This window comes from Piliocolobus tephrosceles, unplaced genomic scaffold, assembly GCF_002776525.5.
Source record: "Piliocolobus tephrosceles isolate RC106 unplaced genomic scaffold, ASM277652v3 unscaffolded_41187, whole genome shotgun sequence".
Taxonomy (NCBI): Eukaryota; Metazoa; Chordata; class Mammalia; order Primates; family Cercopithecidae; genus Piliocolobus; species Piliocolobus tephrosceles.
Window position 1 is genome coordinate 13,654 of NW_022325629.1, and position 27,173 is coordinate 40,826.

Below are 27,173 nucleotides of genomic sequence, written 5' to 3' on the forward strand. Positions count from 1 at the left end.
GAGCCGAGATCGCGCCACTGCACTCCAGCCTGGGCAATGGAGCGTGACCCTGTCTCAAAGAAAAAAAAACCTCTCTCTCAAAACAATAGGATGCATCCCATTTAGGACTGGAACGTGGGGCCATTTTCATGGCATCCAGCAACAGGCTTATTTTGCATTTAGGCGGCCGGGGCTGGCTTCTCCCTTGTGGTTTCTGCCTTTGGTGTCAGGGCTCCCACCCAAGATTCCGTGAATAGCGGGACCTTTCCAAAGCAGGGAGGGGCTAGCCACTTACTGCGCCACTTCCTCTGTGGACAGAGAGCCACGCTGTGGCCTGGCGTGCGTCAGGCGTGGGCAAGCGCGGGGCCGGCTTGTCTTTAAGAGGCCTCAGCCCAGGCCCTGGGGATATGAAAGCCCAAGTGCTGTAGCTTCCCATCTACGTCTGTGTGTGTGAGTAGGGCCTGGCTTCCTGTCACTTCTGCCCAGCACTGCCGGAGGCAGCAGAGAACTGGGCACCTTTTGTTTTTCTTGACACCGGGGAAATGTATAAGGAAGTCTTGTTAACTGTTTGATGAAAAACACTTCAGCACACTGTCGCTGGCCCGGGAAACGTGGGCTGGGCCAGCAGGCTCTGAGCCAGCTGTGCACACCTGGAACTCCTACTGGGTGAGTGGCTGCTCCCATACCCCTGGGACTTGCAGCACACGCCAGGAAAGGCAGTTATTGTCCTATCAAACCCTTCCTAAATCAGACTGGTCAGAGAGTACAGTCAAACTAGGAAAAGAGCCAAGCGTTACAAGTCCTATGTACCTGTACCGGCCCAGGGATGCCTACACATTTGACCTACCGCACTGCGGAGACAGGAATGCTTTGAAATAAGTGTCATCATTGCATGCAAATGAATATGTTAAACAGGAATTTTCCCCAGGTTCTGACTATGGTTTATCTATTTAAGTTGAATTAACAGGGACTTCTGACATCTTAGCAAAGCCATTTTCCCAAGAGCACAAGGGGAAATGCCAACTCCATTCCTCTCCAAAGAATTACAGCATCTGGCCAGGCATGGTGGTTCCGCCTGTAATCCCAGCGCTGTGGGAGGCTGAGGCGGGTGGATCACCTGAGGTCAGGAGTTCGAGACCAGTCTGGCCAACATGGTGAAACCCTGTCTCTATTAAAAATACAAAAATTAGCTGGGTGTGGTGGTGCACGCCTGTGGTCCCAGCTACTCAGGAGGCTGAGGCAAGAGAATGACTTGAACTGGGGAGGTGCAGATTGCAGTGAACCGAAATTGCACCACTGCACTCCAGACTGGGAGACAGAGTGAGATTCAGTCTCAAAAAGAAAACAAATTTTAAAAAAAGGCTGGGCATGGTGGCTCATGCCTGTAATCCCAGCACTTTGGGAGGCCGAGGCAGGTGGATCACGAGGTCAGGAGTTCGAGACCAGCCTTACCAACATGGTGAAACCCTGTCTCTACTAAAAATACAAAAATTAGCTGGGTGTGGTGGCGTGTGCCTGTAATCTTAGCTACTCAGGAGGCTGAGGCAGGAGAATCGCTTGAACTCAGGAGGTGGAGGTTGCAGTGAGCCGAGATTGCACCACTGCACTCCAGCCTGGGAGACAGAGCGAGACTCCATTTCAAAACAAAACAAAACAAAACAAAATCAAAAAAAGAAAAAAAAAAGGATGACAGCAACCGTGAGCATGTGTTTCTGAGGTTTCCACTAAGACTCTTGGATCTGTAAACAAGAAGCTTCACCACAGGTTTTTTGCAAATACTTCGCCAAATCATGGAAGCCAATTCCATTCCACACCTTTGTTACCAGCTGAATACTGCACTTCACCAGAGACCGGGCCCTTGCTGAACAAGGAGGCCAAAGGCCTCTCTCCTGCAGGAAAAGGAACAATGTGAATAACGCACTGAAGAAAGAATCTTGGGAGGGTTCGAGGAAACAGGAGGAAGACAGATGAAAATGGGCCCAGTGTTCTCACTGCTGTGGAGGAGGCCACAATTCCTCCTGTGACACTTGCAGTGACTGTAGAGCATGCTAATAAAGCCAGAGAAAAAGGCCAGCCCTCTCTGCATGTTGAGCAGGGAAGGCAGACACGGGACCACCTGTGGCCTTATCCTCACCTCCCCTTGCTCATGGCCTGTCTGGGCTTCAGGCTCTGTCCTGTCCCATGTCATCTGCTCTTTCAGTCTCCCTCTTTCCTGGCCTGAAGTGTAGCTGGTTTTCCCATTACTGGGATGGAGCTGAGGCCCAGGCAGTGCCTGTGGTTGCATGCTGGGCTCTGGGGTCCGCTAGGACTGATGGACACCCTGTGACAGCTAAGAGTGCCACACGGAGCATCTGGTGAGCTGCAGGCATGTAAAAGAGGGACCCACTGAGGCTGGGGCAGGTGACCCCACCATCCCCACGGACAGCACACCACACCCCCAGGACATTTAAAGGCCTGGCCCCTCTGCTATCCAAAAGTCTAAGAGGCTGGGTGCAGTGGCTCACACCTGCAACCCCAGCACTTTGAGAGGCCAAAGTGGGAGGATCACTTGAGCCCAGGAGTTCCAGACCAGTCTGGGCAATACAGAAAGTCTCCCCCATCTCCACACAAAATTTAAAAAGTTAGCCAGGAGTGGTGGTGTGTGCCCGTAGTCCTAGCTACTTGGGAGGCTGAGTCAGGAGGATTGCTTGAGTCCAGGAAGTCAAGGCTGCAGTGAGCTAAGATCACGCAACTGCATTCCAGTCCAGGCGGCAGAGGGAGACCCTGCCTTAAAAACGAAACAAAACAAAACAAAAAAAGTCTAAGAAAATACTAAGACCTGTTTCCCTGAGTGAGTGTGACCCTAGGGCAGGCGTTCTTATCCCTCCTTATGGACAAGGGCGCTTGCTGAGGTGATGGGGAGGTCCCCGAGGCAGCAGTGCAGAGTGGGGAACGGTCCAGGGGTCTGCTGGGGACTGCTTGGCCTCCTCCACTCAGGGTCCTCCCTGGGCCTGGCTTCCTTGCCTCCCTCCCCTTCTCCTGCTGTGGTGGCCCCAGGCCAGGAAGGAATCTGGGCGCCTCTGCCGATGCTGGGAGGAAGCGAGAGTTTTCTAAATCCATCCCTGGCTCCATGTGCAGCCAGGTCTGGCACCAGACACAGCCTGGGAGCTGCCAAGCCAGGCTCCCCACAGAGCAGCCACAGCGGGCGGGCAGACGGGCACAATGCCTCCTCTGAGAACAGGCCTGGGCAGCTCCCTGGCTCCGGGGCTGCCAGATGAAGTGCAATTTTACAATGCAGTGGGCGTCCCAGGCAAAGTCACAGACTGTCCTATGCTGGCTGCATCTGGGCCTGAGCAGGGCGTGCATTGCGTCCCAGGGTCCGAGGATCAGGGAATGCTGGGAGATTGCCGAGCTGTGCTCCCTGTGGGCTGGGCACATGTGACCCCACGGGCTCACTACAACCCCTGGGAGGTGTCCTGGGACCCCTGTGGGGACACCCGGGTCTAGCTGCCCAGCTGTGTGATGGGGCCGAGACCACACTCAGGCCTGCCCAGGCCCCAGGGTTCCCACCTCATGGGGACATGGTTGTGACATGTGTCCGAGTCTCAGGATGAAGCATGACAGCCGGGATGCTATATTTGGACACTAACACCCTGGGAGCATTGTCCTTGTGAAGCAACACTGGCCTGGAGGCTGGACGGGCTCTGCCCTGCCACCCACCCCTGGTCTCAGCACCAGCCGGCCCGAAGCACTCTCGCCCTCCCTGCGCAAGAAACTCTCTCCCTGATGTCACTGGACTCTGCAGGGCCCCCCGCCGGGCTTCACGAGCCTTCAACAATCCACCCTGCGCACCCATGGGGTGCCCTGCATCATGCTGGCCCCTATGCAGGCACCCCACCCACTGGCCGCCTCCATCCGGGTGGCAGCCTTGCCACCGCTGCCCTCCTGCCCCGATCTCACCGCATTTGGAGCTCAGGGCAACACTGAGTGTGGGGAAAGGGCCAGGCCAGGAGATGTCCCACCATGGGGTGTTCACTGTGGGGGCTTCGAGGAGTTGGCAATTACGGAGCCTCGGTGTTTTCACTTTTCAAATGGGTTCAGTGATCCCTGGCTCACAGCAGCAGCGTGGTGAGAACTCCCTCAGAGGGCCACTACCACGCCGCTCTCTGATGCGAGCCCATGACTCCCCATAGGACCTCTTTGCACAGCAGGGGGTGGGCATGTGACTCGCACTGTCCCGTCTTTGGATGGGAGCCCCACATAGGCAGGCAACACGTGGCTTACCGTCTCGCTCCTGACTCGCTCTACAATCCCCACCACAGGGCTGACCTCACGGGACGGCGAGGGGCTCCAGAGGCCATGGTAGTGGGGGGCTGTGGCTCGAGGAGGGAGGGGGAGGCCCTGCTGCACTGGGTCCTTAGTGGCTGGCACCACTGGCCAGGTGTCTGCTAAGTCCTCAGCAAATGGCTGCTGAGCTGAGTCAGGTATCTGGGTCCTGAGGAGTACCCTGCTACCAACGTGCCTTCACCTCACTTGTCAAAGGAGAACCACAACCTGACAGGAGCAGAACAGGTCACCCCGTTCCCCAGGGCTGGCAACGCTTTGTCTCACCTCCTGTGAACACGTGGCCCTCTGTTCAGTCTCAGAACGTGTTTGTGCACCACAGGGAGCCACCCTTACCCAAGCAGGGGAGAAGGTTCCAGCCATACAGGGGCTTCTCCACAATTCAAAAGCCGCCCTGCAGAGCCTGGGCCTTGGAACTGCCACAGTGCACCAGGAGGGTGAAGATGCCAAGAAATAAGTGTGGTGGGGACCCACAGAGCCTCAGGCCCGCCTGGCTTCTGGGATGGAGGGATGGAGGGATGGAGGGGTGGCGGGGGGCGTCTCACCCCCGAGCCAGGTCCATCTCGGGCAGGGGATTCAGGAGCTGGCGCTGCCTGTCAGCAACATTCCCTGGTTGTCCTGGCTGCCCCAGGTCTGAGGACATATGGCCTGCGAGCTGCCCAAAGGGCCCTTCCACAGACAGCCTCGCCCTGGCCTAGCTCCCACCCCAGCACCGCCCCCGGCTCCTCCTGCCTCCTTCCCACAATGGCAGAAATCCAGCCTCCCTGTAAAGAGGTGAGTTAATATTGTCCATTAGGCTTGGGGATAAAGGAAACTCTCATTCATTGCCGTATAATTAGTTTAAATCACAATATCCTAATTAAAAACTACCTTAGGCCGGGCGAAGCAGCTCACGCCTGTAATCCCAAGACTTTGAAGGGCCAAGGTGGGCCGATCACTTGAAGTCAGGAGTTCAAGACCAGCCTGGGCAACATGGCGAAACCCTGTCTCTACTAAAAATACAAAAAATTAGCTGGGCATCATGGCATGCACCTGTAGTCCCAGCTTCTAGGGAGGCTGAGGCACAAGAATCATGTGAACTTGGGAGGCAGAGGTTGCAGTGAGCTGACATCACGCCACTGCACTTCAGCCTGGGTGACAGAGGGAGACGGTATCACAAAAGAAAAAAGAAAAAAGAAAACAAACTATTTTTATTTTTATTTATTTTTTTGAGACAAAATCTTGTACTTGTCGCCCAGGATGGAGTGCAGTGGCGCAATCTTGGCTCACTGCAACCTCCACCTCCTGGGTTCAAGCAATTCTCTTGCCTCAGCCTCCGAGTAGCTAGGACTACAGGTGCACGCCACCATGCTCGACTGATTTTTGTATTTTCAGTAGAGACACGGTTTTGCCATGTTGTTCATGCTGGTCTCAAACTCCTGACCTCAAGTGATCCACCTGCTTGGTATTCCAAAGTGCTGGGATTACAGGTGTGAGCCACCACACCCGGCTGAAACTACTTTGGAAAGAGTAAAAAGCAGAATTTGCATTGCAGAAAATAAAAACAGATTATCTGGAAAAACGTATCCGGAAAGAGGATGTAACATATACAGGTAGAAACAGTGCAAGACATGACAAAGAAGTGAAAGAAGGCAAAAATAATTCCAGTGGAGCACGGAGGGGCTAGAGGAGGGGTTGGAGGAACCAGGTTTGGAAACCTCAGCTATCGGGGAATGTCAGGGTCTGCTCCTGGAGAAAGGAGTCTGAGGAGGAAACTGCACTCTGCACACCAAAGCCTCTGCAGGCTCAACGAGGCCATCAGCAAAACAAGTTCTCACAAAATGTTTAAACTGAAAAGAATACTGCAAGCAACCACGCCAGGAAGGAGGAGGTCAGATTTTAAAAATATACATAAATCACAACCCCTTCTGCCTTCTCTGATGACATCCCAAACACCCGGAGACAATGGAACAACAGCTACACGAACTTCACAGAACAAAGTTGCTCCTTGGAGATTTATTATCTTGCCAAGCTGTCACTCATGTTGCAAAGACGACAGAGAGCTCCTTAGAAATTGTTGAATCCTGAGAATGTATTAATCACATGGCTTATTTCTAGGACCCACTTGAAATAATCGCCTGAATTTAAAAGGTAACATGTAAAAGGGAATGATGCTAAAAATAAGACATGCTTGAATTAACAACCTATTTGCAAAGATAAGTAAACAAGAGCCCTATCAGAGCGAGGCTTATTACTGATGAAAGTATGCAAATAGTGCAACTGTCAGAAAAACAGCATAAAAATTAAAAACCAAATTACATAGAAGAAAGGACAAAGTAGGTTTTAGAACATTAATTGCAATCAATGAGAAGGAAGAAGTGGGGGAGGCGAGAGAAGAATGGGGCGGGGGGAGAGAGAGAGAGAGATGGGAAGGGAAGCCCCAAACCCAGAGATTCCTGTTCTCTCACACAGGGGAGGCCAAAGTGTGTGGCTGGACAATGTAAGGTAATAAATACAAGATAAGAACATCTGTTTGCTTCACATTTCATGGCTGGTTGAATGAAAAATAGCTTGCCAATATTTCAATAATAATAAAAGAGAAAACACAGGCTGGGCACGGTGGCTCACACCTGTAATCCCAACAGTCTGAGAGGCCAACATGGAAGGATTGCTTGAGCCCAGGAGTTCAAGACCAGCCTGGGCAACATAGTGAGACCCCACCTCTACAAAAAATAGAAACAATTTGCGAGATGAGGTGGTGCATGCCTGTAGTTCCAGTTACTTGGGAGGCTGAGGTGGGAGGATCACTTGGACCCAGGAGGTTAAGGCTGCAGCAAACCATGATCACACCATTGCACTCCAGCCTGTCTCAACAAAAAAAAAAAAAAAAAAAAAAGAAAGAAAAGAAGAAACACATGGTGTTTCAACAATGGAAAGAAAAGTAATCAGCATGGAAAGATAAAAATTAAGAAGACAAAAATTGGAGTGCCTGAAGATTGAAAAAATACAACTTCATTTCCTTTGTTAAAAGGCTCACCATTCTGCAGAAGAAAAAATGAAATCCAGCAATAAGCTGTAGGCAAGAGAGGTCATTAAAACAAAACAGGAAGACTAAAAAGAGTTATCAGTAAACTTCAAGTAGTTGAAATGCTGGGATTTCAATGTTAATATGAAGCAAAAAATAATTCAAAGCAAAAATGATTACATGTGATAAGGAGAGGTATCAGGATGAGAGGCATGGGTGATGGCAGCATAATTACATGGAATCTAAATGCCATAAAGACAGAGCAAAACATATATGAAAATACCTCCAAGAAAAAGGAAGTAGAAATGATAAAAGTATGATTATAAAAATAAAATACTTCATTATCAACTACATAAGAAATTCAGCAACACATAAAGGAGCTGAAGATCAAAACAAGGTAACATTAATGGTCGTTTTGGTGGGGATTACATGGAATAAACAGATAATTTATTATTTTTCAAGTATTCATGGTATGTGCACAAAAAGTCATCATATACTAGTCTCAAATAAAATCTCCATAAAAATACAAAAGCAGAAATGATTCAGGCTACATTTCCTCCCTCTGGCAAAAAAAGAGATAAAGAACAAACAGAAATAGTAGTAGTATATTTTAAAATATACTTACCTAAGGAAAAAATTGTCTTAAGAAGAAAGTCAAGAAGACAATAGCTGTCTAATCAGAAAATACAATGGGCGAAGCATGGTGGCTCACGCCTGTAATCCCAGCACTTTGGGAGGCCGAGGCGGGCAGATCACGAGGTCAGGAGATCGAGACCATCCTGGCTAACATGGTGAAGCCCTGTCTCTACTAAAAATACAAAAAATTAGCCGGGTGCGGTGGCGGGTGCCTGTAGTACCAGCTACTCAGGAGGCTGAGGCAGGAGAATGGCATGAACCCAGGAGGCGGAGGTTGCAGCGAGCCGAGATCGCGCCACCGCGCTCCAGCCTGGGCGACACAGCGAGACTCTGTCTCACAAAAAAAAAAAAAAAAAAAAAAAAGAGAATACAATGAAAAAAACTAACATATCAAAATCTATAGAAAGTGATGAATGAGGAAGGTCTTTAGAGAAAAACATCACAGCCTTGAATGCCTTTATTATGTTCAAGAAAAGTGAGAAAAATGATGAACTAAGGATTTAAATCATATCTTAGGAAAGAAGCAATTTAAAAAAAGGGAAAAGGGGGCAAGTGAATGATAAAGAAAAAAATTTAGAAAAGACAAGGCGATGCAAAATGTAGCCTATTTTCTAAAGACTACAAAAAGGGGCATGTTTGGTTAATGAAGAAGTGGGCCTCCTCGGTTCCTTTTGATGAATGAAATAGCATGTAAACAAGGAAAAAAAGGGGAAAGAAGAAAAACAGAAAAAAACAAAAATGGAGGCATAAACTTGAATCTAAGGGATATTAAACATGTAAAGAAATACTACACATCATGTTTCAGTTAACTGAGAAATCTGAAGGACACAGGCCAAATAAACACAGATGAAGATAACCGTTAAAACAAGAGCTAGAAAGGCAAAATAAATCAACAGTGGAGGAAGTAACTGGAGAAGGAAATCCCCCAAATTACTGAAGTTTGATGGTCTTAGTGATGAATTCATTCAAACTTCTAAGGAATAAGTAATTCTCACGTCACAAATTATTTCTGGCTGGGTGCGGTGGCTCACGCCTGTAATCTCAGCACTTTGGGAGGCCAAGGTGGGTGCATCACTTAAGCCCAGGGGTTTGAGACCAGCCTGGGCAACACAGTGAAACCCCATTTCTACCAAAAATACAAAAACTAGCCGGGTGTGGTGGTGCACGCCTGTAGTCCCAGCTACTCAGGAGGCTGAGGCAGGAGAATCACTTGAACCCAGGAGGCAGAGGTTGCAGTGAGCCAAGATCACACCAATGGACTCCAGCCTGGGTGACAGAGTGAGACCATGTCTCAAAAAAAAAAAAAAAATCATTTCCCACCTTGATTCTAATGGTCAGCTAGCATATCTATTCCATTAGGCTAACATGATCCTAACCCTAAAACCTGATTAAGGAAACACAAAGAGGAAAATCCGGAGCTTTCTTATTCATCACTTTCTATACCCATTGTACTGCGGAGGCCACAGAGGCTTATAGCGCTGAAGTAGGGATGCAGCCAGCGGGGTTCCTGCAGGTGGGCCCCACTTGGCACTGCATGCCTGGTCCCCACAGTCCATGGTAGCTTGCCTACTATTCGCTAAAAAGCAGTATCAGGTAACAACCCGTCAAACAAACCTCCCAGCACTTTGGGAGGATGAGGCAGGAGGATCGCTTTAGCCCGGAATTCAAGACCAGCCTGGGTAACATAGGGAGACCTCGTCTCTACAAAAAATAAAAATTAGCTGGGTGTCGTGGCACATGCCTGTAGTTCCAGCTATTTGGGAGGCTGAGGTGGGAGGATTGCTTGAGCCCAAGAGGTCGAGGCTGCAATGACTTTTTATGGAGTTTAGCAACATGATTCTTAAGTTCTTTTGGAAAAATAGGCAGAAAATATATCAAAGCATGCAAAACATAATGTAAAATATGATGAAAATGAAACACGGTTAGGAGAGGCCCTCTAAATTGTAGGAAATATTGTAAAGTTGTGGTAATTTAAATGGCGTGGTACGACCCCAAAATGTAAGTAAAATTTATTTCAAATAGACTCTAATGCACATAGGAAGGTATTCTGTGTTAAGTTAAGCAACACAAAACAATGGAGGTTGGCAACATTATTTAACAAATTCTGTTAGGATAATTGAGGTGGGAAGGAAATTCATTTCTGTCCATCCACTGTGTTAAGAAGATAAATATCATTTCAAAACACACAACAACTACAAAATCACAGAACATAATCTTGTGGGCATATGACTCTCACAACTGAGACAATGGAGTCTGCGGACAGTCACGGTTATGCAGAGATCACGCGGCCACTGACCGATGAGGGGTGAATCGGAGCATCCATGTGTTCACAGATTAGCTAATTAACTACAATGTGGAAAATGAACATCAAAAGAAACACAAACGAAACAAGAAAATATTTAGAGCACAATGGCAAACAGTTAATATATATATTCTTTAAGAATCTGTGGCTGGGCAAAGTGGCTCATGCCTATAATCTTGGGAGGCTGAGGCTGGTGGATCCCCTGAGGTCAGGAGTTCGAGACCAGTCTGGCCAACATGGTGAAACCCCGTCTCTACCAAAAATATAAAAAATTAGCTGGGCGTGGTGGCGGGTACCTGTATTTCCAGCTACTCAGGAGGCTGAGGTAGGAGAATCACTTGAACCCGGGAGGCAGGGGTTGCAGTGAGCCAAGATTGTGCCACTGCATTCCAGCCTGGGCAAGAGAGGGAGACTCCGTCTCAAAAAAAAAAAAAAAAAAAAAAAAGAATTTGTAAAAGAAGATTAAAAATACCTCCAATGGGCATATGGGAAATCTCTGTACTTTCCTCTCAATTTTGCTGTGAAACTAAACTGCTCTAAAAAATAAAGTCTTAAAAAAAGGAAAAAAGCACAATGACTCACAGGACAAATAGGAAAGGTCATGGTGACGTAACTTGCACTTGAGAAAAAACAAATTCCAAATAACTGTCAGAGATTAGTTCAACTTTCCTAATTGCCAAAGACATACAAATTAAAACCAAAGAGGAAATCTCCTTTTGACCTGCAAAAACGAAATCTCTACAAACTCAATACTCATGAACCTATGAGGAAATAGGCATTTTCATATGTTGCTGATAGAATTATAAACTAGTAAAATTCTTTAGAGGAACAAATGGCAAACATCTATCAAGAACCACAGAATGGGTTCTTGAGCCGGGTACGGTGGCTCACACCTGTAATCCCAGCATTTTGAGAGGCAGAGGTGGGTGGATCACCCGAGATCAGGAGTTTGAGGCCAGCCTGGCCAACATAGTGAAACCTTGTCTCTACTAAAAATACAAAAAATTAGCCAGGCGTGGTGGCGGGCACCTGTAATCCCAGCTACTCGGGAGGCTGAGGCAGGAGAATCGCTTGAACCCAGGAGGCGGAGGTTTCAGTGAGCCGAGATTGTGCCACTACACTCCAGCCTGGGCGACAGAGTGAGACTCCATCTCAAAAAAACCCTCCAAAACCACAGAATGTTCATGGTACATGCTACAGTAAGCCCACTTACATGAATTACTTCTCCCAGGAATGTTTAACAACAAAATTAATTTAAAAAAAAAAAAACAAAGGATATATGTACACAAGGTCTTATAGTGTTGTCATTTATTTATTTCAGACAGGGTCTCACTCTGTCACCTGGGCTGGAATGCAGTGGCAGGGCCATGGCTTCCTGCAGCCTCTACCTCCTGGGCTGAGGCGATCCTCCCACTTCAGCCTCCTCAGTAGCTAGGACTGCAGGTGCGCCCACTACACTCAGCTAATTTTTACATTTTCTGTAGCTTCGTGGTTTTTGCTGGTCTTGAACTCCTGGGCTCAAGTGATCCACATACCTTGGCCTCCCAAAGTGCTGGGATTGCAGGTGTGAGCCACTGCGCCTGGCTGCATAGTTTCTAATAGCAAGACCTGGGAAATGGCTTTAACTCGAGCAGGAGTAGGGAACCACAGCGGGCCGGTGTGGCCGGCCCTGGAGGGAGGCGGCCCCCATTGCCTGGGCACTGAGGGTAAACTCAGTCTCTTTTTCAGAAAGTGCATGCTCCATTTTTTGATTGAGACAAGAAGCTGAAGCAAGAGTGGACTCAGACCCAAGGCCTGTCCCAGGACGCAGCCCAAAGGGCACCCTGTGCTTAGGTCCCACAAGACACTCAGTGTCCTCAAATTACGCACGGGGAAGGCTGCGAGGTGCCACCGCTCCCTGGAGGCCCTCCCACAGGGGACCCAGAATGTTGTTGGCCCTGCCGGTGCCTGGGAGATGTCTACCATCTGCTACCATCTGAGTGATGAATGGATAGATCCTGGGAGGTGCCATGGCCCAGCCTGGGGGCTGGAGTGAAGGTCAGCATTAGGAAGGGGCATCTGCTCCATCCTCCACCCGCCACCCTCCTCACACGGACCCACAGCCAGGGGTGTTGCACACAAGGGCACATCTTCATCCTCTCTCCCCCCACCCCCGCCCCTTCCCCGTAGGCAGCCCAGGAGGCCGCCTTCAGGGCTCAGTGAAGCCCCGTGTGCACGAGCTGGCCTGTGTCCCAGGACAGCCAAGTCCCGTTTGCACAGCCTGGATGGTTCTAGGGCTTTCTGGGGGCATGGCTACCGCAGTCGAGTGTGCACAGGGGAGGTGGGGGTGGATGCTGAGCTGCAACGAGCCCCCACCACCGGACATATTCCACCTGCCCACCCTTTCACTCACTGCCGGGATCTGCTTAGCGTCACCCCATGTCTGACCTTTCATGTTGACGCACAGGCCTGATTTCATCCCCAAACTCAGGAGGATGTGAAACCAGGCAGTTCATCACCTGATGGGAAAGATGCCATGGTGGGCTCAGTGCCACACTCAGCACTAAGTCACCCCAGGGTCTGAGAAGGTCTCTCCATCTGTGCCTCCCCCCGGGCCAGAGACTTCAGATAAAAAGGTGCTGAGGATGACACAGTGGTCCCTGGGTGTGGAGGGGTGAGGCCCGCAGTCGCCCGCCCCAGCCCCAGCCTCCAAGCTCCGCCAGCATGAGGGCTCCTCTGCTGTGGGTCCTCACAGATGCATTTCTCCCAGAGCTTTCCGAGAAGGGAAACGGGGCTCCTCCTCCCCATCCCAGAGCCCCCCAGCCCAGCAGGCAGGTGTCATCAGATCCTCTGGGGATCCTCGTCAGAACCTGCCACGGAGCACACACGTTAAGTGAGGCGACCCTGACCTGAACACATTCCAGGGGCGGCTGCCAAGGGCTCTGAGCCCTGGTTTATTTCCCCAGTGCTGAAAACCAGCAGAAGGTGCTCCCTGTACAACCGCGGCCACTCGCGCCAGGTAGACTCGAGGAAGGTGGAATGACACCCTCGAGGGGCGGCCTGGGCAGGGCCGGCCTCTCCCCAGCCACTGCCCCGCCCTGCCCAGCTCTGGACAGCAGTGTCTACAGCCCTTCCCCATGGGGACCGCGCACCCCAGCTGATGCCTGTGCAGGCCTCAGGAGTGGCATCCTCAGGGGAGCCAGACTGTGCGAGCTGGATGGCTTTCCTGGCACAGCCACCTCCGTCTCTCCTCCTCCGCCCCCTTCTCCTCTGTAAGCCACAGCCTGGAGTCTTCGAGGACCTGGCTCCCAGGGGCTCTTCCTGCTCCTCCACCTCCCGCTGGGCTGGCTGTCAGCGCTGAAGGCCCCGGGAGGTCAGGGGTCAGCAGCCGGGTTTCTGTGTCCCTGGGGTGTGCTCTGCAGATGCCTGGAAAGATTCTCCCATGGGGGGGCGGGGCGCAGAGGGTGGGGGAACAGGCATCCGGCCAGGGCTTTCCTCACCAGAACTGGCTTCATGCCCAGTGCAGACCACACAGAGAGGGGCGCGGCAGGAGAGCTGGCGTGGCGGTGGGCAGGGAGGGTGGTGGGCAGGAAAGGCAGCCTCGGCCTGGGCAGTGCTCACCTTTGGATCCTGAGACCTGGCTGTGCTGGGCACTGCCATTTGTCCTGTCCGCGCCTGCGGGCCTTTCGTGGAGCCCACGCTATTCCATCAGCACACACAGGGACACCAGCACCACAGCCACCAGCAAAAGCACAGAGGGGCCCCAGTGCTTGTGGGCACGTGGCAAGTTCCAGGGCGGACACCTCCATGAACAAAACCATGAGGGCACCGAGGCAGCCCCAGATGCTGTGCTGGGAGCTCCTGATGCACAAGACAGGCCTCAGGGAGGTGGGGGGGGGGGGGGCGCCAGTGCCCGGCGGGGCCGGGGCAGGCGGTGGGCAGGACTCTGTAAACAGCCCATCCCGAGACCTCGCGGGGTATCGAGCTCAGCAGGAATCCAGAAGGACGCCACTCCCTCAGTCCAGAGAGCCCTCGTGATTTCAGAAGAAGCCTGCCTCTCAGTTCCTGCTGAAATTCAAAACACAAGCAGCTGTTCCCATGTTGCTGCTGAGTTCTGAAGAATTTCCTGACTTGACTCTTTTAGCAGGAGACACAAAGGCAGCAGCAGGAGGGAGATGCAGCAGGCTGGGAAGAACCCCGAGGTGTTGGTGTACCCTGCCCAAGTCAACAGCGTGTGGACCCAGAACGTCATGCCTGGCGCTGGCCATGCTGAGCCGCAGTACCACAGCAGGCACTGCAGACATTTGTCTCCCGTCCCGCAATTACCACGCCCGGCTGCAGCCCCACTCCCAGGGGCCTGGAGCCCCATCCTCTGGGCAGCTCCTGGGGCTGGGGGAGGGCCCATCATTGCCCAGCAGGGGGTCAGCAGGGCAGGGCAGGATCCACAGTGGCAGCCTCAGGTAACCGAAGCTGAGGTGACCTGAGGCTGCCATGGTCAGTATTTACAAACCTGGAAGCTTTAGGGCAGACGGATGGGGGCATCCCAGCTGGTATGGAAGTGAAGTCTGGTTCTCTGGGGCCCAGTGACCTCGGAAGCCTCGCAGGGCAGGCTGTGGCCCCATCCCTCTGGCATCTTCCCCCAGGACACCTTTCCCCTGCCTAAGATGGCACTCAGACCCTGAAGCTGTATCGGGTGGGGGACAGGCGTGGCCACTTCCTTCTTAAATCAACCGAGCATTTGTTGTTTGGGTGAGGAAATCTGATGTGAGGCTTCTTAAAACCCATGTTTTACAGCTGAGTCCAGCACATTCCAGATTCTTCTCTTCTCTGTTCTGCCTTCTCTCTCCCTCCCCTACACCCACAGGAAGGTCTCTGGAAATGAGAGAGACATTTCTCTCTCATTTGAGGGAGACATTCCAGTCATGTTTTCTATACCTCCTCAAATTCGATTGCAGCCCCAGTTAATACATTAAATCACATTATGCCTCCATCAGCAAACCAAGGCTGCAGCTTAATAAGATGATAACCCCTGGTAAATGACACACCAACCAGCTTGCAGGGGAGCCTGGCCCTGCTGACCTTATTCGGCCACTTTTCAGGGACCTGTTCCATGCAGCTGAGTGGAAGACACCCCACACATGTTAGAGAGGGCTCAGGAATCACCCCCAAGCCTTGCTCACAACAAACAACCTGACAAAATCCACCAACCAGGTAATAAAGCAACAGGATGAGCAGAGGAGCGGGGTCACGGTCAGGGCAAGGGCTGTCAGAGCCCAGCAAGCACCTGTGTGCAGACCCACGCCGGGCACCTAAGGTCCAAGGGCAAGTGCGGTGGCTACAAACCCTAAATGAGAGAGAAAAAAAAAAAGCAGACCCACAGCCAGGGCAGGGACCCAAGAATGACTCTGTGCAGAGGAGTCTCTCTCTCTCTCTTTTTTTAAAATTATACTTTCAGTTCTAGGGTACATGTGCACAACGTGCAGGTTTGTTACACATGTATACGTTTGCCATGTTGGTGTGCTGCACCCATCAACTCGTCATTTACATTAGGTATCTCTCCTAATGCTATCCCTCCCCACCCCCAACCCCACGACAGGCCCTGGTCTGGTTCTATCACCCAGGCTGGAGTGCAGTGGTGCCATCGTGGCTCACAGCAGCCTTGACCTCCCAGGCTTGAGTGATCCTCCTGCCTCAGCCTCCCAGGCAGCTGGGCCTACAGGTGTGCAACAAGATGTACAACTAAGTTTTAGTTTTTTTGTAGAGATGGAGTCTCACTTTGTTGTCCAGGCTGTTCCCAAACTCCTGGGCTCAACTAATTCTTCTGCCTTGGCCTCCCAAAGTATTGGGATTATAGGCAAGAGCCACTGCACCAGGCCATGAGGAGTCTTCCATTCACTTGTTACTTCTATTCAATGTCCCGAGTAAAGCAGGGGTCACAGGGGCCCTCCTTCCCATCTGCTTTGATAGAGGAGGCAAGCCTGCCAGGCCGGCACCAGGAGCTGGAACGAGCAGGTCTCAGTCCCCACTTACTCCTGTGTGTGTATCCCACAAAAGGTTGGCCGGCCGCATTTGTCTGTGTCACTCATGGGAAGGTGAGTCCCCTTTGACACACAGCTGTTGTTAAATGAGATCTCTGATTTCAGAAGAGTCTGGAAGCTTCCCTCTGCCATATACCAAGATACCTGCAGGCCCAGCCCAGGGCCCCGGGACAGCTATGACTTTGGGCAGCAGGCATGTGGCGGCTCTGGCCTGCGGCTCCTGCCTTCAGTGTCCCCTGCCCTCCATGTCAGCCTGGTTTTGGATACCAGACCCCAATAATTGCCTGGTTTTGCTTGCTTGCCTTCTGCCCCAGCTGCCAAGCCTCAACTGCACTTGGCTTAGAGAAGGGCCTTTCCCAGAGCCTACGTCCCCCATCAGGTCACCTGCCTGGCTCACAGTCCTTGAGACCAGCTGGGACCCTGCTCGGTCGGGAGCAGCCCCTGAGAGCAGCCGGCTGTCTGGCTGTCTGCTGGTCGGCCTCGCTTTGGGGTCCCGCTCATCCAGCAGACACAGTGCCACCTGCCCACACCTGGTGATGGCCTGCCTGCAGGCAGCCTAGCGCCTCTCACCCTATTTGTGCCTTTGTGTTCTCTCCAGGGCCCTCTTCTGCTCCACCAATCACTTGGACAAACGTGCCCACCCTAGAACCCCAGACCCTCACTGCTACAGGAGACCCCTGGAAGGCTGCCCTTGGCCCACTGCCAGGCTTGACAGTGTCTCAATGTGATGGACCGCACCAGGTTGGTGGGGACGTTGCCAGGGTGGAGGCAGCACCTGAAGGCTGGTATCCCCATCTCAGGAGGCTACAGTTATATGGAGGCAGGGCATCCCTCCACCTCCGCTGGGAACCAGGAGGGCGCCATGGGTACCAGCTGTGCGAGCCTAGGCAGGTGAAGCAGCAATCACAACAGCTCCACCTCCGCCAGGCTGCTGCTGACCTGAATAAGTCAACGTAAGTTACGTGCTCGACACAAAGCCCGGCACGTGGTAATAAACGCCAGCTACTGTTAATGCGTTTCTTGGAATAAGTTAAGGGACAATTAGGTAAACGTTCAGTAGGCGGTGAGGACTCATTGATAGTTTGGAGAATAAATCAATATGAGATCCAGGTGAGATGAGGAAGGTTTGGGAAAGGGATGATTTAAGAAGGTACGGGCCAAGTGCACAGGGAAACTTAGTGCATGACGAAGGTGTCATCTCAGGTCACCGGGAGCAGAGATGGACATTTGCATAAATGGGACAAGTGGGTAGCCCATCCAGAAAAAGATAACATTTGAATCATAGTTCACACCATACACAAGAATAAACTGGAATAAACTCCGATGGGCCAAGGATTTGGATGGAACCAGTGGGATCACACAGGATAGAGAAAACCTGGCCAATCCCTCTTTTCCCTTAATGTGGGAAGGAAGGGGCTTTACGTTATGACTCCACTCCAGAGGCGATCAAAGAGGGATGGTTTTGACGACATTAAAAAAATTGTGTGGCAACAAAAACACCAAAAATCAAAGTTGAAAGACAACCAACAAACTAGGAGAGAATATCTACTGTACATGAGAGACAGAGGCCTAACCTCTCATCTCACATCCAAAGAACTCCTCAAAAAGGACCTGATAGAAAATAGGAAAAGATACAATTTGCCAAAAAGATAAAAGAACGACCTGTAAACAGACAAAAGATGTTCAGATTCGCTCCTAAGTACAGAAATGCAAATTCACATGCTGCTGAGACATCGTTTGTCACTTATCAGACAGCGACACTTCTACTGTATGACAATACAGTCTGTCGGTGGGTCTGGGGAAACGGGCACCCCACACGCTGCTGGTGGGAACGCAAACTGGCATAAGCCTTCTGGAGGGACGTTGCAAAACCTAACACGTTCCTCCTGCTCTCACCTCTGGTCCTGCGACTCCACTTCCGGGTATCTATTCTGAACAGTCAGCTCCAGTGCTGGGAGAACACGGATGCATGAGGCCACTCACGTCGATGCCGGAATGGGAAAACACTGGCCACAACCTAAGTGCCTCCGCTCGCTTGGCTTCTGCCCCGGCTGAAAGGAAAATGGCTGAAAAACTCTGCACGGCGGAGTACTATACAGCTGTAAAAATGAAGGAGGAGGCTCCCTCTGCACTGACAAGGACAGATTTCCAGATTATGCTGTTAAGTGAAGAAAAACCAAAGTACAAAGGAGTGTCATTAGTATACAACCCTTTATACAAGAAAGAAGGGGATATAAGAAAAAAAATGCAGGCATCTGCTCATTTGCGCCAAAGATATACAGGAAAGAAAGACCAGAAACTGATGAGATAAGTTGCCCACAGGAATTGGGTGGGAACAGGGGAAAGGAATGAGAGAAACGGGAAGGGGCAGTAGGAGGAGGGGCAGTGCCAGTTGTCCGAACACACCTTTGCGCAGGGAGCTCTGCCCCGGAACCAGTGTGATGATTAGCTTTATGTGCCAACTTGGCCAGAGTACCCAGGGACTCAGTCAAACACTCATCTAGATGTCACTGTGGGAGTATCTGGGAGATGTGGTTAACATCTATCATCAGCTGTCTTTAAGGGGATAATCCTTGATGCTGGGGGTGGGGCCTCGCCCAGCCAACGGGAAGGCCTTACCAGCGCGTTCGGAAATTCTGCCTCAAGAATCCTGCATCAGCTCCCAAGAACCTCCAGCCTGCTGGCCCGCTGGGCCCCGCGATCAGGCAAGCCAATTTTTTGAAACAATATTGTTTTACCCAGCCTTTCTCAATACCATGGCTTAAACAGGGATTCACCCATGTTTTATTCTAGCACCTGTATGGTTCCGTGGGTTCCATCTCAATCCCTGGGGTGGGTGTACCCACACATACACATATACGGCTTGGTCTCTAGATACCATTCTCCAACAAAAGGAACCAGGGTTCCTTGGAGAAATGACTGACTTCAGGGCTGGGGCACAAAATGTATAAGATAAGCCTGGAACATCTTGTGGTACCGGAAGAAAGTAAGTGCTCAAAAACAGCCAGGGGCAATGTCAAAAAGACACAGAAAAGGCTCTCCAATAGCCAAGCCTGGGACCAACTTAAGGGGCCTTGTGATAGCACTGGGCCCCCCGGACGATCCGGATTCTCCCATCTCAAAGCCACCTGGTTAGTGTCGCCAGTTCCGTCTGTGACTTCATTCCCCTTTACCGTGTAATGTGACATACTGACAGTTCCAGGAATTAGGCATGGACATCTCTGGGGGGCATCATTCTGCCAAAGGCAGACCCCAGGGGCTGGCAGGCCTGGGCCAACGTGCTGAGATGCTGTTGTGATGTGGACTTTTCCTTCTTGGTTCCTAAAATATCTTGATTTTTTTTTTTTTAGACGGAGTCTCGCTGTGTCACCCAGGCTGAAGTGCAGTGGCGCTATCTTGGCTCACTGCAAGCTCCGCCTCCCAGGTTCACGCCGTTCTCCTGCCTCAACCTCCCCAGTAGCTGGGACTACAGGTGCTCGCCACCACGCCCAGCTTTTTTTTTTTGAGATGGAGTCTCACTGTTGCCTAGGCTGGAGTGCAGTGGCATGATCTCATGTCACTGCAACCTCCACCTCTTGGGTTCAAGCAATTCTTCTGCCTCAGTCTCCCGAGTAGCTGGGATTACAGGCGTGTGCCATCATGCCCAGCTAATTTTTCTATTTTTAGTAAAGACGGGGTTTCACCATGTTGGCCAGGCTGGTCTGGAACTCCTGACCTCAGTTGATCCACCCGCCTTGGCCTCCCAAAGCGCTGGGATCATAGGTGTGAGCCACAGTGCCTGGCTAGATTTTTAAAAAAATTATTATTATACTTCAAGTTCTAGGGTACATGTGTACAACGTGCAGGTTTGTTACGTATGTGTACACGTGCCATGTTGGTGTGCTGCACCCATTATGGGTGCACATGTACACATATGTAACAAACCTGCACGTTGTGCACATGTGCCCTAGAACTTAAAGTATAATAATAACAAAAAGAAAGAAAGAAAGAAAGAAAGAAAGAAAATTCCTGTAGTTCCAGCTATTGCCACTCGGCTCCTCCAAGGATGGCGAACTCTCTCTGGCCTCAGTGCTAATTATTCCTCTTCGCGCTCTGGCACTCTCGGAAGCCATCTGTGGTGGCTTCCATTTCTAAGGACACCCCGCCATGGCTGCCTGTAGAACGTTGCGTGCGTTAGTTACCCTGCTGTCTTCTGCCAGGCCTCTGGTTCACAATCAATCTATACAAATCAACCGTCACTTCCACAAAGCAGGCCGGGGAGAGTGCTTTTCTCCAGGGGCCCCCCACTGTGCCTTCCCTGGATAGTAATAACATGCAATCTTCATTTAAATACAAATGACTCAGCTGTGGCAGAAAGCCAATTAGCCTAAAGAACAGGCTGTTCTGATTTTTAACAACCTCTCCCTGCTCAACTCATTTTTCAGCTTAGAAAAGGAGACCCTGAAATCTTGGAGAAGCCTTGAGTACAGTAGAGTGAGGAGACCCTGCTGAGGGCACAGGGAGGCCTCCAGAGACCCCAGAGGGTTGGGGTGGGCTCCCTGGTTCACTGTGTCTTACCAGGGCCCTTTGAGGTTGGAGCCGTGACTTTGGCCTCTCCCACCTGAACCGGGGCAGTGGGTGTGGAGTTTCCGCTGTTTACATCCCAGGATGCACACCTGCATACACCCCATGCCTTCCTCCTTTTTAAAAAGTTTGGGCTCCCAAGGTAGAGAGTTGTCTCAACAACAGTGCATTGAGCATGGACTCTGCTGGGACCGAAGGAGTCCCCTGGGGTGGACGAAGTGGGCAGAGAGCACGCAGCCGACGGGAGAAAACAGAGGCCACTCATCTGCCAGCCTCAGTAAGGGAGAAGAGGGCAGGCTGTGGCCAACGGGGCTCTGAGGGTACAGGGAGGCCCAAACCCAGGCCCAGAGGGGTAGTGGGAGCTACCCAGCCATGGGCTTTCTCCCTGTGCTCACACCAGCCCGCAGCCCACAGGCGAGGGGTGATGAGCCCAACCAGGGATCTTCGATCCCACAGACATGTGCCAGGCGTGTCCTGGACCCTCAGGGGACACCACAGCCACCTGCACTCTTGGTGCGGGACCTTGGTGCAACCTTTCCTCCGTGAAGACCCTCCCCAGGGCCTCCTCCCTGCCCCCAGCCCTCCCTACTGGTCCCCACGGCTCCCTTTCTCTCAGGCACTGGGGAAAGCGCTTGTCATCAGTGGGGCACCAGGACTCGTGCTGCTCTGTGAACCGACAGACGGATCTCTATGCGAAGGTCGCGTGGCAGGGAGGCGGCGGCCGTCAGCTCCACGCACCCCCTGTGGACCCCACTACTCACCCACTGCAGCCCCAGGACACCCCAGCACCTCCCACGGAGGCAGAAACAAGGACTCGAAAGTCGATCGCGGACATGCCGAGTTCTGATCCCTGCTCTGGAGGCAGAGGAGCCTGGGCCTGCTGGGGAGAACCCCCAGGCTTGCTGATGGGGGCCCAGTACCCAGGAGGCTGAGGGAGGCAATGAGGGAGTCCCTCAAGTGGGAAGAAGGCCCCTTGGGCAGGAGGACCGGGCCAGGCAGGGAAGGGTTTGGCTGAAGTCGTCCTGCTGGGGGCTGTGGGTAGTGACAGCCTGCTCCATTCCCAGAAGCTCTTAGCCCTGGACAGGGTGGGGCCGGGAAGGACAGCTTTGGCCTGACCACGGGGATGGAGGGAACCAGCAGGGATGTCCCTGAAGCCACGCTCCAGTCAGAGACCTGGCCACCTGGGCACGAGACCCTACTGTCAGTCATTCCCCAGGCGCCTGCCGTTGGAGTGGCCATGGGCATCTCTGGCTGGACATGACCCAGTGTGAACCCTCTGCGTCCCCTGCCTTAGGGCTCCACCATCCACCCAGAGGAGATTATTGAGGCCGCGGCCTCCTCCCACCGCCACTCTTCACGTCCACCTGCCACCGGCCCCCTCCCCTGTCTTCATCCCGGCACGCCCCGGGGAAGAACCCTTCCAGGGTCTAGAGAGGATCCTCCATGGCCCCCATGTGGTCCGCCCCTCCCCCGCTTGCCCCCCTCCCTCCCCAGCCGTGTCCTGCCCACCAGCGGCCATGGGACTCACCCGATGGTCCTGCCCCAGTCACACCACAGCGTCTCCCCGACGGCCTCCATGTCCACCTGGAACTGGGTGAGGCAGAGCTCCTGGAGGAGGGCACCGTAGTTAGCCTCCTGGCAGGCAGTGGCCATGAAGAGGTGATGGGCTGCAACAGACATGACCATGAAGAGGTGATGGGCTGCAGCAGAGGCCTAGGGGCATCACCGCCGACCCACCCGCTCCCCACAGCCCAGGCTCCATGAGAATGGGGCCTCTGAGAGACCCCTGGAGAGAGCAACTGTGGCTCCAAGCGGACACTCTTCATCAATCGTCCTGTGACCTGGCAAAGGCCCTCCCTGCCTGCTAAAGGTGGCTTGGCCCTCAGTGCCCATGCCAGCTGGGGCCAGGGCACTGCCCATCCCATAATGCCACTGGGCTGCCCCAGGCATGGGCAGCATGAGAGGGGCCCGGCTGACCCTGTTCTGCTGGTACCTGGGCATGGGCTGGGCTGTGCTGTGCCCCCCAGCCCAGGAGCTGCAGGCACATCTCCTGTCTGAATATCTGCGGGCTATGAACCGAGCTGACAAACGGAATCACGAACCGTGCTCCCTCCTCCTGCCTCGAGCCATGCAGCAGAGCAAAAGTGACCTGCCCAGCGGTGCCCTGCACAGAATCAGAATTCACTCATTTACCGCGTAGCTTGCTACTGGCTGGGGGTGGGCGGGGAGAGCAAGGACCTTGGTCCCCCACCCACCAGGCCTCTTCTTCCTCCTCAGGCTGAGCCCAGCTTTCTTGGCCCATCTGTAGGGCAGCTGGTGGCAGGGGGTTTGCATTCCCTGTTTAGAGCTTGGCTCCTGGCCCTCCCACCGTCCCCAGGTCCCCCTCCTTTTCCCCCCAGGCCATGCTGCATATCCTCTGCCCGGGGTGACCCCCAGCCCCACCCCTACTGGCCTGGCCCTTCCGAATTCCCTGAAGGAGCTTGGTGCTGGGAGGCCAGGGCTGCCCTGGGAGACGCTGGGGGCATCCAGCCCCTGCAGCCCGCCGCCTGGCCCCACCCTGGGCCTCATGAGTGAGGACACCAAGCTGTCCCTTGCAGCCTCGGGCCCAGGGAGCCCACCCAAGGAGAGGTGGCCGCCCTTGGGCAGGCAGATTGGGGGTGGGGTTCTGCAGTACCAGTCTCTGGCACGTGGCCCAGGGAGGGGTGTGAGCTCGAGAGGCCCCTCGGGCTGCGGGGTAGATCTCAGAGGAGCTGGAGCTGCCCTGATGTGCCGGGCGCCCCGGAGCTCTTCACCGGCAGCCACCTCAGAGTGGATCTGGCCACGATCGGCAGTTTACAGATGCGGGAACTGAGGCTTTGGGGTTCAGAACCGGGCCCCAGTTCCCATGGCCGGAAGTGGTGTGGACCAGAGAGCAGAGCAAGTGGTCTGGGCACCAGGTGGGAGGCGGGAAGCACAGGGAAGGGCCTGATGTCCCTGGAGGTGCACCTGAGGGAGGGCGAGCAGGTGGCCATGCAGGGCTGTGGTGGGGTGGGGGTGCTGTGGCCATGCAGGGCTGTGGTGGGGTGGCGGTGCTGTGGCCATGCAGGGCTGTGGTGGGGTGGGGGTGCTGTGGCAGAGCACCACTCCAGGCCCGGTGGCTGGTGTCAGGGTGAATGGATCCCACACACTGCACACCTGGGCACTGGCCTGGCCCACAGCTGCCAGAGAGAGCAGAGTGCTGACCGGGGAGGCTGAGCCCTGGCCTGGGCCGAGGCCATGAGTGGGTCCCAAAGACCCAGGTGTGTTGGATCAGGGACATTTAGCCCAGGAAGCCAGGGAGGAATGTGGGTGCGGTTGGCCTGCATGGAAGGCTGGGACTGGAAAAAGCCCCTCGGAGGAGCTCAGGACAGGACCTGCTGGCAAGCGAGACAGAGTCCCCCCGCCCCCCACTCCAGCGGGTCACACACCCTCGACCCCTGGCGTGAGCGCCCAGCACTGGAGTTTGTGGCCACAGAGGGAGCTGCATCTGCCCCTGAGAAAGCTGAGGGCAGAACAGTCTCCCTCCGGCACCCCAGGGGCCCCTCAGGAGTCTCTGGACCCACCTGAGGCCATGCTGTTTCCTGACAGCACAGATGTGTCCCCACCGTGTCCATACCAGCACCGTGAGTGCACCCCGGGGGCCGGCTGGTCCCACTGTGGATGCACTCTCACCCTGGGGGCTTCTTTCACCCACAGTCAGGGCAGCCTTGGGGAAAGGGCTATTTCTGACACCTGCCCCATCACAATGCCCCATAGGAAAGCCCACCTACTGGGGACAGTGATGCCCCAGGGGCTCCCAGGAGCTCAGGAGGGCTCAGACACTGACTCGTCAACTCCTGGAAGGAATTCCAGGCTGCCTGTCCAGCTGCACTTGGAGAATCGTCCCTCTGTTTGTCCCCCACCCCTCACTGCTCCTGGCATCCTGACCCTGCTCACTGCCTTTCTCTGGTGAATCCCAGGTCCCAGTTCCACCTGCCCTCCTCTGCTGCCCTGTCCTCCAAGAGGCCCCTGGCTGACCCTACCCGTGGGAAGCCATCCCCCACCCTGTCCCTCAGCCCATTTCCTCAGAGCCTCTCTCAGGGCTGGTGGAAGGTCTCTTTCTTTTCTCAGAACCCTCTTGGCCGCCCTCTCATCTCCCTCTCCTTTCTGACTCATGCATACATCCTCCCTGGCACCCAGCGGCTTTGCACATTAATATTTGTCAAATGAAGCAGCAAATAAGTAAGACAGCCATATCTGGCTTTCTCAGTGGCCATTCTGCCTGGGAGTGAAGCAAGTGTGCCTCACGCTGTCCTGCGTGGAGTGGACAGATTGGGTGCCAGGGTCACGAACCACTGCGGACTCCCCTCCTCCTCTGGAAGAGCCGCTTTTAGGACGAATGAAGATGAACAGGCACGTCTGTGCCTCAGTCAGGATCCTCGGCTGCACGCAACAGAAACCAACCGGGGCTGGTGTGAGCAGTGGAGGATCTGGTAAAGGGACCCTGGTGGCTCCCAAGTCCCCAGGAGGGTCTGGGAAGTGGGGTCTGCACAACCGCCCCGCAGAGCCAGTCCCCGTGGGGAGGCTGAGCTGCTCCTTCTGGCGGGGTCCCCAACAGGTGAGGGGAGTGCAGGTGCAGGGGCCAGAAACAATGACAGTGGTCCCTTCACCCCAGGCCACAGGGTGTCCTTCCCTGTCATATTCAGGTCAGTCTCCTGCAGTCCCCTGGGCTGTCCAGAGCAGCTGCCTGCCCCCAACCTACTGGGCCTTCCTGTCCTGCAGCCCAGCCAGTTCTAGCTTCCACCACCCATGCAGCGCCTGTCCTGGTCTGGCTGCAGGGCTGGTCTGGTGGCCTTGACCCTGGCCTGGCTCTGGGCTGGTTTCTCCTGGATGCTGCATCCCCCACCTCTCTTACAGCCACTGTGCCTCCCAAGGGGCGGGACTACCATACCCAGCCCATTGTCCCTTGCTCCTTAGGGACAGAGCCCTCCCTGACCAACGCTGCCCTTTCTTTCCCGCCCTATGCGAGCCCAGAGTCCCACAGCTGGGATGAGACCAGGGGCAGCCGTTCAGCCAAATCTGGAAACCTGGTTCATTTGTTAGGTATAGGCGAAGAATGCTTGGGTTTTTCTTAAACAAGACTGATGTGGTTTCTTTCCTTGGAGAGAGAGGTAACATCAAAGTTTTAAAACAGAATAAATTGCCAAAGTTTTAAAACAAGCCATTCAGGGCCAAGTAGGTTCCATTCCTCTGTGTGACTGCAAATGTCATCATTCATAAATCATGTCTTTAAAAGCCGTGTGCAGAGGTTGCTGGGTAGACGGCTGCATTCCTCACTCAGCACTCGGCGTGTTAAGACAGAAACCTTTTTCCTCGAGCTGTGCCTAAGTTAGGAACTCAGTGTTGCTTGGGGGAGTTCAGAGCAGTGGCCTCCCTCTCCACAGCAGGCCAGCGCCCCTGAAAAGAGCACACATAGCAGGCACCCCAAAGGTGGAGGGCCCCTCAAGCAAAGTGACAGGGTGGGGACAGAACTATGGGGCAGCCGGACCCCCCACAGGGGACCCCTGGACACTGCTCATCAGACGTTTGGACGAAGGAGACGAGGGGCATAGAGCTGATGGGTCTCAGACTCAGCAAATGCACCTGACGTCCATGTTTGGTCTGTGCCACATGGGGCAGGAAAGGCCAGTTCTGCGGCTGTGTGTTTTAGGTTTGTAGAGAGAGAAGCTCAGACCCCATCACTGTCCTCCTCCCAGCTGGGGTGGTGGCTAAACGGAGAGTGCAGGTCGGGTTCTCGGACAAGTTCATGCAAATTCCTGAAGCCTCCCTGCTCCCTCCCAGCAGCCAGTCCAGGGTGCAGATAGCTTCAGCTCACAGGCCACGTCCTGGCCTAAGTCCCTGACATCCATTAGCCTATTTATTTTGAGACAGGGTCTTGCTCTGTTGCCCAGGCTGAGTGCAGCAGCACAATCATGGTTTACTGCAGTCTTGATCTCCTTGGGCTTAGGCGATCCTTCCGCCTCAGCCTCCTGAGTACCCGGGACCAGAGGCACATGCCACCACACCCGGCTAATTTTTCTATTTTTTGTAGAGATGGGGTTTCCCCACGTTGCCCAGGCTGGTCTTGAACTCCTGGGCATCGTCCCACCTCAGTCTCCCAAAGTGCTGGGATTACAGGTGTGAGCCACGGTGTCTGGCCGCTATTAGCCTATTTAATCCTCGCAAATAACCCTTACGGCAGGGACAGAGGGGCTCAGACGGGTTAAGAGTCACGCAGCCCAGGAGTGGTAGAGCCCAGATGCAATCCCTGGCACGCTTATCTCAGAACACGTGGGAGGCATGACGAGGTCAG

At 53.5% G+C, this 27,173-nt stretch overlaps 1 protein-coding gene across 1 annotated transcript in view; it reads right to left on the reverse strand.

Moving 5' to 3' along the window:
* The window catches only part of LOC113223393 (receptor activity-modifying protein 1), a 35,902-nt gene extending 13,414 nt beyond the window's left edge, over nucleotides 1-22,488 (reverse strand). Inside the window, exon 1 of the mRNA XM_026452855.1 lies at nucleotides 22,353-22,488. Within this exon, the coding sequence (XP_026308640.1) occupies nucleotides 22,353-22,477 (125 nt within the window). The 5' untranslated portion in view covers nucleotides 22,478-22,488. The remainder of the gene's footprint in view (nucleotides 1-22,352) is intronic.
* Between the last annotated feature and the right edge of the window lie 4,685 nt (nucleotides 22,489-27,173).